The 14,588-nt window shown below is 44.6% G+C and overlaps 1 protein-coding gene across 2 annotated transcripts in view; it reads left to right on the top strand.

The window, feature by feature from the left end:
• YIPF3 (Yip1 domain family member 3) overlaps window positions 1–13,773 on the top strand; it is a 167,809-nt gene extending 154,036 nt beyond the window's left edge. For both annotated transcript variants that reach the window (XM_078647444.1, XM_078647443.1), the window contains one exon: window positions 10,085–13,773. In XM_078647444.1, the coding sequence (XP_078503570.1) occupies window positions 10,085–10,215 (131 nt within the window). In that variant the 3' untranslated portion in view covers window positions 10,216–13,773. The remainder of the gene's footprint in view (window positions 1–10,084) is intronic.
• Window positions 13,774–14,588: the final 815 nt, after the last annotated feature.

Genomic DNA, 14,588 nt, shown 5'->3' with positions numbered 1-14,588 from the left:
GATTTGAAATAAAAAAAGCAAAACGAATTTCGTTTTGCACACGCAGGTCCCCATCAACGAAATTAGCCCCCAGCACGGCAGCACACACAACTGCTCGGTAGCCAGTCCGGCCCTGAGGGGTTTTGTTGTTGAGCGGTCGATAACATGCTCTTTGTTCTTTCTTTATGGCAGTCACTGTCAGCGAGATCGTTGGCGATAGATGTATGTTTTGATTTAATATTGCACCTTAATGACAGATTATCAGGGCAGGGCATAGGCAAGCGGTGTTTTGTTTATGCAGCCGCCTACTTCTAAACAAACTGTCACCATAACGTCATCATGGTCATTATGTCATGAGACTACAAATCAGGCGAAACCGTTGCATTGTAAATGCTTGTTGTGTTGGTTAGCACAAGCTACAGACTAGAGTCTCACCCCATAAATACAAAATTAAGGGAATAAGATTATCCTCAAAATTCCCAAAAACAAATTGCTGCAAAGGTTTGGTAAATTATATATATCATTTAAATACAAAATTAAGGGAAATAAATATATATATATATATATATATATATATATATATATATATATATATATATATATATATATATATATATATATAATATATATATATAATTTACCAAACCTTTGCAGCAATTTGTTTATGGGAATCTTGAGGATAATCTTGTAATTACCTTAATTGTGTATTTAAATTATATATTATTTTCATTTTTTTTTAAGTTAATCACTCCAAGATAAATCAGTTGGAACCCTTTTACTGTCTGGTTGCATCTTCTTGTTTCCTTTGTTACCTTCTCACACTCTGAAGTTTACCATCCACTAGATGGGCTTGTTCAGGAGCCCTGTAACCTCCACTTTTCGATCAATCCAATAACCTATACATGTTAATTGGCAATGTGTGGTTTAGAATTTACTGAACTGAGTGGGGCAGACGAATCTGTTACAAAGGACGTGTGCACGTTTTTTCAAGAACATAAAAGTTTCTTCACTTCTTTATACGAATTTCAATATACTCCAAAACACTTCATCATGTTTTTCTTAAATGATATTTATTGATCCATTGATCTCTTGTTTAAATCGCAGATAATCAATTGTATATTTCATCCCAAACGGTTGAAACCAAAAACAATTATTCAATTGCCCAATGCATTTCGAGTCCAATGTTGACCCTTCATTGGGGGTAAGTTTAAAACGCTGCAGCGCTTCGTTCTGAATCCAGAAAGGACCAGCAGTTGACGTCGTGCTTCTGTGTTTAGAATTTACCACACATAATGCTCAGTCTGTTTAACAGCATCAATCTTCTGCCCTGCACATGTCAATATTGTTTCAGGCAGTACAGACAACTTTCAGCCTTCATCCCTTTGGTGTGATCGGAGGCCCTTCTCTGTCCAACTACTTAGCAGCCTTCCAAAATCCTGCACAACCTGGACGGGCAGCTCTTCTTTCGAGGTGCTTACTTACCACCTCCCATGCCCTTTGTAGCACCTCCCCAATCTCTGTAGCAACACTTCAGCATAGATGGTCACAACGCTTGCCATCTTTGGTCGTCTTTTGCATGTGGGTGAGGCATACATCTCAGGAGCTTTGTCTCATAGGTCCCTCAACTTTCATAATCAGAAATTAGCTTGTGGGTTATATTGCTGCAGCCTCAGCTGTCTCAATTGATTTTGAAGGTAAGTTAGCAGCCGTGATCCCACAAATATGTGTGTTGCCTTTGTTTCCTCCTTTCCAAGCACAGTTAAAGAACATTTAAACACCCTAGATAGTTTTCCCTGTAGGACGTCTATGCCCGAAAGAGTAAAAATACCATTTTGAAGTGATTGACAGGGTAGAATTTGTTTGTGTCTGTTGGTGCAGACAATTGAGCAAGAGCAGTGAGGATGCGTACACGAGCTTGCGCGTTTTTTCATTGGAAATGTTCTGCTGATGAGTGTTATAGTTGCATGTGCTCAGTCGCAAAACTGGCATTTAGGCCCTCCTTCACTCCTAAAACACTACTTTTATTATAATCTATATATTTTATGATAAAAATGTTAGCAATAATATGCTTCTTCTACTCACTGTTTGTTACCAAATGATCATTCTGTAACGCCTCTTATTGTAAACGGGGGTGTAGGGTGTAGCGGGAAGGTATTGCAATGTCCTAGACGTCTCTGCTGTACATGATACCATGGGAGATTAACACTGTAAGGGTGCAGCCCAACCTTACCTTTGTCACTACAGTTTAGCTGTGATGCTGTGGCTGTGCTGCTGTATGAGCTGTGTAGGAGAGTAGGGTCTGCTTCCTATGGTCACCCCCACTTTTTGCTTTTGCTTTACTGGTTTTCGACTTAGATGTGGCTGTGGGCCTGCTGATCAGACCCACAGCCCAGATGCACTCTCTCTAAATCTACACCATGTACTCTAGGTACTCTAGGTACATACACAATTGGGAATTGGTTCACCTTATCAACCCCTGTACAAGTGTACCATAGGTGCCCAGGGCATAGGTGTAACCAAGGCCTACCAGGGGCTGCAGCATGTATTATGCCACCCCTGGCTGGCCACTCAAATAGACACAACTGGCTGATCACTCAGCTGGGGCAAGGTCGTGTAATCACCCCTTGCTTAGGTATAGTATTCCTATATCTACCCTTATATATAGACACACAGTAACCTATAAGTCACTCCTATAGCAGGCCTTAACAATCCTGGAGGCAGAGTGCTTGGTTATGTGTGAGATGGTGCTCTAGCATGAGCTGAGCCTGTCTGCAGCTTTCGGAACCATGTCCTTATAGCTGTTCTATGATATTGCCATACCATATACTCTTAAGTGCATTATGAACCTCGCATTTAAATGCTAACTTTGGTTTGGCTTTATCCAAACATGTTGTGTAAGGTGTCATACGCTTTGGAATACTACCCCCTCGCCAATTCTGGTGACGGGGGTAGCATTCCACCCTTCAAGAGGGAGAAGACATGTTGTTGCTGACTATCCCGGCTAAAGTTAACCAGAGCCCCAGCGTCACAAAATGGACGCTGGTGCCACCGACACAAGTCTGACCTCCTGCTGCTGGGAGTCCTTCCAGTCACGGAGGTTTGGACAATAGGTTTCCTGCCTGGAGAGGTGCGAGCACCACCCCAGACAGGACTTTGTGTATGGGGACAGAGAGGGCTGAATAGATTGAGACACTGCCTGGGGCACACTAGGTGCTCCATGCATACCCCAGTTCAAACCGGTTGCCGGGGCACTCCAGCTCCAGCTCTGGCGTGAAACTGGACAAAGGAAAGGGGGTGTAACCACCCCCCTTCCTGGTCCCACCCATAGGAGGGACCTAGAAAGTAATCCAGCCCCTTTTAGTTGTATAAAGGTAGGAGCGGAGTCCTGAGACTTTAGATTAATCCTGAACCGAAACTTGACACGAAACTCTGGACCTTCGACATTCTGCTGAAGCTGAAGACTGAAGAATCTCCCTTGTGGCCAAGGAGTGACCACCCTGGGCAACCAGGCACCATCCAGCAAATCAACGGCTTGCTTTGTCGACGTTCCCGCCGGAACCCGAGCACAGAGCCTGACAAGACCCAGACTTCCAGACCTCTCTGACCCTCTCTTCACGACTGCAGCATAGCTGAGATCCATGGAGGCAACGAGACACGTGGGACCGGACATCTTGGAAAGCCTGCAACTTGCTAACTGTGCAGCTCCTGAGGCATCCTCGAAGCTGTGCACTGGGGACTGAGAAACCCTGAACCCGAGCTCCACCTGCACCGAAGATCAGCCCTCCACACTCCACGAGTTCTGCGTGGGGTCCTTCTGCTTGTGTTCTGCTCGACGCGTTGTCCTGTTGCTGGCCCGTTGGCTAGTAGCCTCTGTGACGACAATCCTTTTGAATCACATCGCTGGTCTGGTTGCTCCAGACTGGCCCTTGCCTCCCTGCAAAGGTGAGGCACCTCAGACCTTGCTGGTCTGCACCAGAAGCCCTCTTTGAATCCTGCGTGGGTTGCCTTTGCCAAGGCTCGTTGACTCCAATCCGGAAGTCGACCCCTCCATCTGCGAGAACCTTCGTGGGACAGCTCCTCTCCAGCACCTGGTCGTCGTCGACGCCTCCTGGTCCGCGTGGCTGAAAAGACAAGCTTCAAGACAGCACCTGATTGCTCCTCGACGTCGTCTGGTTCCTTCCTGGTTCCACCCGGTCACTGGCTAGTGACCCAGACTCTGTCCCCTCTGCTTTCAGGTACTCTTCATCCTCGATCCACCTTTGGATCCATCCGGACATCTTCCTCCTGGTCGCCTGCAGCATCTTTCTTCAAAGGCTCCATAGGACTCAACGGCGAAACCCGACACATCTTCACACCTATGCACCCGCCGTCTGTGGGTGAGGTAACGTGAGTACTTCGGTGCTCCCAAGGGTATTGACTATACAAGTGTCTAGGTTTTTCATTGTTTCCTCCTAGCTAAACCGGAAGTGTCCTAAATCTAACTTCTAAGTTCCCATTGACTTTGCATTGACTCATGCGTGTGTGTAAAGACACTGCACGCGCCGCCTGTGGGCCTCCTACTTCTAAACTAAGGTTCAGATAGTGTAGCCCCAGCGATTCCCTAGGCCCTAGGCCTTTCCTTTTCTCGTGACGTGGTACTTATACCACTTTCTTAATATATGGTTTGCTTCGCCCCTACGGCCTAACCGTAAATTGTGCAACTTAACGTATTCTGACTAAGTATCTTGTATGTGCTTTTGCCTCTGATCTCATAAAGAGTTCAGAGGAGTTAATAAATACATATATATTTTATATATATCCTGTGTGGTGTCCTTTTATTTGATATTCAAGGGGTTACATATGGTAAAACAGCTGGCTTTACACGCCCTCAAGAGTCTTTTAGCCTAAGACTGTTCTGTCCACGCTACCACTAGGATAGCTGGTCTATAAGGTTGACTTACAACCATCACCATAAGGGTTGTTTGGACTGGTGCAAGGTGTTCACTAGAATAGTGAACATCATATACCAGGCCAACTTCTCACAAGTTGCTCATAAATACTTATCCTAGAGTACCCAAGTATTTGCTAAAAGGAACATAGCATGACCTCCCTGTCCTTGGCTTTACCAAAGGCATCACACATGAACCGGCCTACCTTCATCGAAAAAACACACATTTAGATTTTTGTTTTTTTAGAAGTGCTCCATCACCATTGAATGGCTCAGCAATGTGGTCTTTATAACTGCCTGATTAGGCTAGGGCTGAGAGATGACACAAATTGTTAACTTCTGGATGCTTCTGTTGGGGAACCGCTTCAACCTGGTGACTAAGGAGCAGCAGTGTGGAGTCAGGAACACCCTCTCCTCACCCAGGCTCTCTCTGCCATCAGAGCAGGAAGGCTGGGTGAAGCTGTAAGTTCCAGGGCCATTTCACATCAGCTCTTCAGTGAGGCCAAGATCTCTAGATTCCACTGTTACATAGCTGTAAATATAGGCTGCACTTTTATGTGCTTAAATTCATTTTTGATGCTGTTGTGCCTTTAATTTCTTTTCTTTCTTTCCATCTTTAATCCTATTACATTCAGTCGACCCTTCTTCTTTTTAGGTCTCGACCTGCCAATGCGCTTACGCATTGCAGCTGTCGAGACATATAGAGGTGCAACAGGAAAGCTTACTAAGAGGGCTTTGGCAGGCGGATGACGCACAGTGCATGTGCTCCGTGCGCGCGCTTGCCATTTGCTCTCCGAGCCTCGGCATCACACTTCAAAGGAATCCCTTCCGCTCCCCCGCCCCTGCTAGGTGTCCCTATCTCCTCAGACACTCACTTAGCGTCTACGCGTGTCTCCCCAGCTCCTCACAGTGCCTTATGTGGCAATACTCGGCCTCACCTCTCACTCACACCCCATATGCTCGTTCCCTCCCACTTGCTCGCTCCCCCACCCCATCAGACTTCAAAGGAATGCCTCCCCCGCCCCTGCCATAGCAATGCCAAGAGCTTCTTAACAGTAGGAGGTAGACCTCCGAATCCGGTTCGAACACCTTGCCTCTCCATGCATGTCCGTTCATGCAGAACCTCCCACAACCTCATCACTAATGCAAAACGCGTTTCTTTCTCAGCACAAATGGTCTTCAGAGCAATTGTTTGAAGTGTCATTTTTGCACAAATTGCTTTTATGCGCTTGATGATGAACAGAAGCAATGGCCACCTACGAAAGCGCGAGGGCAAAGTATAATATTGAAATTCATTGCCACGTGCATAACGCACTTGAATAAACCATGGCGTCCGCTAAGGCTGGGCATCTGGACCCACTCCTTAGGTGTTATGAACTCCATGCAGTCGATTTATCTGATTCGTCGTTAGTTTCTAGGCCAGGTTTTAAGGGGTTTAAGCACGGGGCGCTGGTGGCAATAACCACCATACAACGCTCCTCAATCACATACTGCGTGGTATGCATTTTATTCACGTTTCACATGTTTGGGGGACACGCGGTCTTGACATCCCTGCAGCAATCCAAGGGACATTTTTCCAGTTCATTTTGACTTCAGTGCAGGGGGGTTTCTGGTAGCAGGCACGCTGTTTGTTTGCTTAGACATTGAGTTTGTGTTTCTAACAGTTTGTGATTGCTGTTTGAGGTTGACTAACACGTCTGCATTCACCCGGATGGAGCTTCCGTCGTGCACTTGGCGCCATCAAAGGGCTCTCCAGGTGCCACGAGCGTGTGTGACTTTTTTGCTTCTCACCCCTGAGCAGCAACATTGTCCTGATGTTATTTGCCGTCTTTTAGCTTTCGTGCTTTCAAGGCACAGTGCGCACATTGCACTGAAAAGTACACTAATGTCAACGCCTATTATGTCAACGCAGAGCAGGGCGGATAATGTGGTTTAGGACGGAAAAACAGAATGCTATTGGACGCAAAGTCAGGAAGATGGATGTTGAGAAAATGGATATTTGAAATTCTAGACGGGAAATTAACTGCAAATATCATGAAAGAGAATACTTCTGCGTCTGCAAAAGGTCTAAGCAGACAGTTGTGATGGTGCCTGGGTGGAATGGTGTCTCTCCTGTAGTTTGAATGGCATTGTCCATGTTTTCACCAGTATTTCCGTGAGGTTGCATTTCCGCAGCTGTTTAAATAAATACGCGCACAAATGAACTGAGCTGGACCCCTTTGTTGTCGTGATCTGGTACAGCATGCAGTCTTGTGTAACTAGTGATGATGTAAGGTTTTGTCTCGGAGTCCTGTCCTGGCATTATTCTGCTTGTCTCAGTTTTCTGAGCGTTACCTGCCTCTAATCACATATGCATCTCAAACCCTGTTGCTCTATTCTTGTCACTCATGTAGTGCTGTGTTGTTCTTATAATCTTTCTTGTTTGCGTCTGTGAATTATTTTCAAAACTTGCCTGATGCTTATTTGACTGATGAGGTATTAGGTATAAGCTATCTGTCACCCTTGTTACCAGAGAGTACTTCTCGCTGCATGCCTTTGCCTGGATGGTATGTTATTCTGACTCCTGTGGTAGTATATGACGCCCTGTTTTACATCTAAGAAGTTCACTCGTCATTGCACAGTTTTTGCTACTTTGCACTTATTTATCTTCTGCAGGCAATGTCACCACCAGTATCAGTTCCTCCATCACAAATAACATGCACTCACCACCATCATGCTGCAACTAATACTACCAACGCCAATAAATAGCACAACCACACCAACAACAACTGCAATACTACACAACCACATTCAATGCTAGCACCACCAATACCACGAGCCCAATTAGTGCCATCAGCAGCCGCACCACCAACACTACTAATGCCACGTCACCACCTACCTATTGAAAGTGTAAATACTTCACTAATTTTGTGACAAACTACAATACACATTTTGCAGTCTTATTGATATTAATGCACATTTACAAATGTTTTAGCGTCTTAATGCATTTGGGTTATCATTTAAATATCGTGGCTTCCAGTACCAGAACTACGTTTTTAGTAGCCTGCTCTTCGAATATTTTAGGCCTACCCATCGCCATGTCTATTTCACACGTGCATTTGTATTCTCAGCATCAGATGAGTTTGTTCCGAGGGATTGTGCCATGAAATACATAAAGCACTGGGTACATTTCAGCATATTTTATTCGTTCTTTTTGGGTTGCTCTTTTTAAAAAGTTAATGAGAATAGTATATAATCTACAGCAAAACAAAATGTGCATTAGAGATGCAACACAAACCGAGCATTGTGCGTCCACCTGCATTGACCCTAATATTTTTACGTGTGTGTTGCTTTTGTTGACGTTGGGTGGATATTCAGAGGTCCGCATACAGGAATTCCAGAAGAATTCTTACCTGTGATCTTTCAGCGAATCCTTCCTTATTAGAAGGTAGTGGTGATGTTTGAAACAGCTTGCAGTAAGAGTATTTGTGTTGTCACTTGGCTAAAATATTTAAGGCAAGTTCTAATATTCCACTTACAATGCCCTCTGCAGAGTGAGCATACGCTGTCTTTCATGTTATCACTACATGACAGATGTGCCCACCCACCATATTGTGTATATGTAGAACCGTATACTTGCATTAGCGCACTGACGTGTCCAGTGTACTACAAGTCTCCCCACCGTGAACACTCTTAAAGTGGCATGGAAGGTTTCTGAAGCACTGACACAAGACAAATAACTGATAGCAATATGTGCACAATACACCACCAGGTATTTTTCTGTCAGGCGCGATCCACTGGATAGACTTGTAACAAGTGGGGCGATATGAGGTTTGTTATCCTCCATTACACGACCAGATATTTTTTACTTGAGAGCGATCCTGTGGGTAGAATTCAATGTAGTGGAGGATGGAAAAAGGCAGATATTTCATAACACGACACCAGGGATTTTTCCTGCCAAAGCAATTCTGTGGTTAGGATCAGATTGTGTGTCTAATCATGCCTACCCCAGTGTTTGTTTTATCATCTGTGTTTTAGCCATGCGTTTTTACATTTTGTATTATTCTATTTATTGTTGTTGTTGTAGTGAAGTGTGGCTCAATGGTTAGAGCAGGCAGACCTCGATGCAGAGCTCTGGCCAGGGACCAGGGTTCGATTCCTGCCTCGGCGGGTCTCGGGCTCATTAATTCCCCTGACCGGATATTCTCGCCTCAGTGCCTATTCTGATCATGGGTCCCGCGCTGCAACTCTGGGCAATAGCTTGCTTAGTCTCCACAACGGCCCCCACAACGCGAGGGATGCCTGGTCTGCACCATGGGGGTGCCCAGGAGTGGACACTTCCCAGGGAAAGCCAGGAAGGGTTCCCTTGCGGTATTCGTACAAGCGCCGGGAAACCCACTGCGGGTAGCTGTGCGCTATACAAGTACAAAAACATTTACATTTACATTTGATGTATTTATTCTGATTGTGTAATGGATTGCTATATGTAATTACTTTTTTACCTCAATACCTTTAAACATCTCAATAAAAAAAAAAAAGGATCAGATTGTGTGGTGAGGAATAAGAGCTCAGGTATATGATAATATAACACCCGGCATTTTTCACTGCAGAGTGATCCTGTGTTTATATTTGAACCAAGTGATGACAATCAGAAAGTTGAGTATCCTACAATACAGCACCAGGTATTTAGGTCTCGACCTGCCAATGCGCATGCGCATTGCTGTCGAGACATATAGAGGGCCACACGCGAATCCTACCAAGTGGTTTTGCTGAACTTAATCTTCACAAAAGTTATTTACACAAGTTTAAGCTATTGCCATTATAAATTACAATAACTTTTTTTTAAGTATTAATTATTAAAAAAAGTAAAAGCCATTGTTATTTGTAATAGCAATACATCTAAGTCACGTAAATACGACACATATTGCATTACAAGTGCTATAAGTGTTACATTTGCGAAAGTTGTAACTATTGGCATTGTAAATGACAAAGCTATTAATTTTGCTATTTTCAAAACCAACACACAAATAAAAAATGTGTCATTTACAATACCAATAGCTCAAACTTTCTTAATGTGAGACCTATTGCATTGCAAATGCTTGTTTTATTATAAGTTCTTATTTCCCAGTCTATCTTTTGTTGCCTTTATTTCTTTGATCATAATGTTCTACAGCTTACTTTATTCTCTCTCACCTCTAGGCATCCTGGACACATTGGAAGGTCCGAATGTGCCCCCTTTCCAGAGAGTGGCCAGAGATATCCCCATCATCTCCTCGCCAATACTGAATGCAACCATGAAAGCCCTGGTTATGACAAAACAGACTTACTGACTTCCTGCTGCGCACACTGAGGACAGAGACTATGAGGGCAGACTCTGGCTGTAGACTCCGCTTCCTTCAAAGGATCGGATGATGGTCATACAATGAAACTGCTGGTCACTGGGTCAAACTTAAGTAGAGTGAATATATTGGCCTCACAACTTCTTTTCCTATGTTTTAGGCTACTTTTATTTTAGATTGTATTTTAGAGGTGGTAGTATGGAGGGAACGCTCTGTAGCACCCTCTTTCTCTCTTTCGTGCCTGACCCTGGCCTTCCACACATCCCTTGGATAAGTAATCTTCAGAGACGATTGTGTGTACTTTCGCAGTGTTTTACCAACTGTGTTTTCTCTCCACCACTCGGAGCTTGATATTGTTATGCGGCAAGGCATGAACTCCCACGCTTCATTAAAAGGATGTTGATGTGATCACTGCACCTTTTTTACACCACAGTTTCCGCCTATTGCCGACATCACTTGCCAGCCATGTTTTACTCTCTGTAAATGTAAGATGTACTCCGTGAAGAGTAAGATGTACTCCGTGAAGAGTAAGATGTGCTTAATAGAATGTATGCTGCAATCAGTAAGATTTACTGGTAGCCCTTCTTGGAGTGCAAAGGATCACATACATGTGGTTGTAAAAGGCTCTTCCCCGATGTATGAACAAGTACTAGTGAAGGGTGAGCAAGAACATTCTACTTCAATTGCATGGTACCAACTATGTTACATCTCAAAAAGAAAACCATATGGGGCTAATTAGGGTGTAATGATTGTGGATTGTAGAGCAGATAGGTCTGCATGTAGGTTCAAACTAGGTACAAAACACAGGGGCCAATCTTTTGTTCCACCCCTGCACCAGAGATCCAATTTCCCTGCCTTCAGTACTTGCATTGATTCCACCTCAAGAAGGCTCAATTTGAAAGTGCTCTTCATATTACAAAGAGTATTTTGTGGCATCAGCTTCCAGAAACTAGGGGCATCATTATTATACAGGAGGGACCGCCACCGACGGCCTGTACCACTGCGAGGCAGCCGCATTACGATGAAGGCAGTAGGATCCTCGACTGTTTAGGGACAGACTGCCGCCTCTGACAGGATTTACGATCCCGTCGGGCAGTGGGCGGACAGTAATCCCTACAATGGAGACCGTGCCTGTGCAGGTACCGCCGTAGGGATTACGATGTCCCTTTTCGACAGACTTTTCATGGCGGTCCCACTACCATGGAAAGGTTGTCAGAAAGGGACTTTGGGGGCCCCAAGCAGGGCCCCCATGGGCCACTGGAATGTGGCCCTGGGGGCACATGTAGTACTCCCACACACATTCATGCACTGTGTGCCAGGCATCACATGATGCCTGGCCCATGAATGCATGAATGTGCACAAAGTGCGCAATAACACTGCGGCTTGTGCAGCGGTCCTTTTCCAAGGGTGCAGCATAAGCCGCAGTGTTACTGAACGCTTTTCCGACCGCCTTGTTGGTGGTCCCATTGTAATTCAGCGGGTGGGACCTCCGACTCCTTGTCAGGCAGTCCTATTCCTGCTGTGATGAGGGGGGAGGGGGGATCAGTTGTCCGACCGACCACCATCATAATAGGCCCCTAGGTTAGGTGTGCTATACGTCACATATATTCAGGATGAGCAGTGTGTAAAATCTTGTGCCCCTACACTGACAAGTGAAGTGAGGTATAATCAGGCAGTCCTGATTCACAGAGCATTTTTTTTAAACTGCAGTGTATTTTTGTGTCCCCCCCCCTCTCCCCCTTGAAATCTTGAATGAGGTCAAAAGTGTGCTCAGCGGATAATTCGCAGGAAATGTAATGTTACCATGGCTGATATTGGGAGCCAATGCAGACACAGTTAATGGAATCTGTCCCCATTGACCTGGACAGCACCATCCCATCTTGTGTTCTCCAAAGTGGTATTGGCTGAGATCATCCTAGAAGGTGCCAGATGATGAATCATGCACAAGAGCTGCAATAGAAAGCGGAACCTCTAGAATCCTAGATTGGAGTCAAGCTTGAATCCCAAGTTCTTCACCACCCTTGTCAGAGAAGAAGTCTCCCAGCTTGGGATACTGAAACTGAAGCTCCCATGGATCCACCCTGCCACCAGCGACAAAAACCTCTGACTTTTTGTTAGTCCTCGTGAGCCAATTGTTTATCTGTTCATTCTCACTCCACTACCATTTATTTCTGAAATGTTGATTCTGTGACACCAACTTTCACATCCGGGTGGAGGCCATGGATGTCATCAACATATGTGCAGAAGCAGGTAACCAGGGGGACCACGTAAACTGAGCAAACATTTCAACCTGCACTTTTGGTGATATAAGCAACCTTGAAGTACTCCACAGGCTAGCAGCCTGCTTCCAGCAGTGAAGGAAGGAATGCTGATTGCCTGGTGGTGATCTGATTAAATAAACAGTTGGGACAATGTAATTCAGTATCATGGAAGCAAAGCTAACCTGCAAGTTGGTATCAGCCACCATGTCATCCGCAGCTGACAGTGAAGACGAATTGGTGTGCGATTCTACTGCAACTAATTGTCCAACTCCAGTCAAAAACAAATGTTTTTGTTTCCCATAAACAGTGTTAAGATTCCAATTCTTAGGCTGAATGGCATAGTGATCGTCAGAAGACTTGCGCTCTATTAGCAGGAGAGATATTGGGTGTAAACCGAGAATGGTCAAGGATGCAGAGATTATGCTTTGAGAAGCGGAGTGACTAAAGCAGCCCTGAATTAACTGAGGACTAACCCTGAAGTCAGGCAGTACTTAAGTACAGTAGTGAGGGGCAAGAGAAGCAAAGGATTATGTGGAGCAGGGGTAACTAGGAGAAGCAAGCTCTAAGCTATGTAGCAAGAAGAAACTGAGATTGCTCTAGAAGGGTCATGATTCCAGAAAGGACATTGTGGGAAACGTGTGTGCACATGGTGTAGATTGAGTCTTTAATGTTAAACACTTGAAATTAGTTTTACTCAAAGTTTCTGGTGTCCGCAGATGGTCTTGCCCTAAATCCGCCAGTGGCGTATTTTTGCCTCCAGTGGCTTTAAATGGCTGCCAGATAAACTGGGAAACAGGTCATTAGGATCCGTCCCAATGGACGGAAGGGGAGGTAATCTTGCAGAAAACAAAGAAACTGGCAAAGGAAATAATTTTTTAAAAAGAGTGCAAGCCTCAAGTTGAAAAGTAATACCTGGCAAACTGAAAAGGTGGGAGTCAAGAAAATCCCAAAGTGAATGGATTTACAGGGTCAAGTTCACCTTTTGACAATGTCTGTTACTTGTAAATCAAGTCATTTGCAGGGATAAATTGTGTCTACATACTCGCGTGGCTTTATGGATCAGTTCCAGAGTTTACCACCTCTTCGCACAAATGTCTCCTAACACAGAAGGAAGGTTTGTCAATCGAGCATTAAATGTGTGTACCTGGAGTAGAGGTCATGTCAGAACGTGTATGCCCTCAGCTTCTTTCTCCCCACGCTTGGGACAGCACTTCACTGTTTGCTGATTTTTGTCATTTTTTTCGGTGTATATTACGCCTGTGTATCGTAAATAAAAGATTTTTCCTGAGTGGTGCTTAACTAATATCATACCACAAAGTAGACTTTGATACTTGTTTATTTTTCTACGCACACACTCACCTTTCCTTGAGCTCTTCCATTCATGCATCTGTTCATTGATATTCGTGTTCACATGTGTGCATTTTCATCCTTCTTTCCTCCTTCCCGTCGATTATGTATTTGTTTATCTCTACTTAAGTAGAAGTGACGTGATTAGTGTTTATTCCAGTGGCAACATCATGCTCCAAGCCAACCACAGAAATCTAAGCTCATTTGATGTTATCTTTCATACACTGCTTAAGATCAAAGCTACCACCATAGTGACCTGCATATGACCCACCTCCTGTGAATGTAATAAAGGGTTTGCAGCAAATGCTGGTGCAGATCCCATGCTGTGCACACTCTTACCATCTAGTGTTGGTCTCAGACATTCCAGATTGGTTCGAGGTGAGTTTTGATACCCTCTGTGAAACCCACAATTCATCAGGACACAAACCACCACAAAGTGTTTTTGTGCCATCTGTTTCAGATGTGATTGTATGGCTCTGCAACTGCTGTGCATCGAAAATTAGATAACTCGGCACAGGGTAACCAGAGCACCTGCAGCCAAGTAGTCGACGAGAAAAGATGAAGAAGGCACAGATACGTTGAACACTTTGAAGCCAGCTCCTTTGACAAGCCTTGGGCTACATGTTATAAGAGTGACTCTTCTTGGGTTTAGATATGGAGAGCACACCATTTAAATGTTATGTCTCCTATGTAATAGCAAAGTCGGACCAGCATTGGGTTTGTAACCTCAGTCTACTGAGGGACCACAATGAGGCA

This window comes from Lissotriton helveticus, chromosome 6, assembly GCF_964261635.1.
Source record: "Lissotriton helveticus chromosome 6, aLisHel1.1, whole genome shotgun sequence".
In the NCBI taxonomy this organism is placed as follows: Eukaryota; Metazoa; Chordata; class Amphibia; order Caudata; family Salamandridae; genus Lissotriton; species Lissotriton helveticus.
This window is presented reverse-complemented; position numbering and strand designations above follow the sequence as displayed.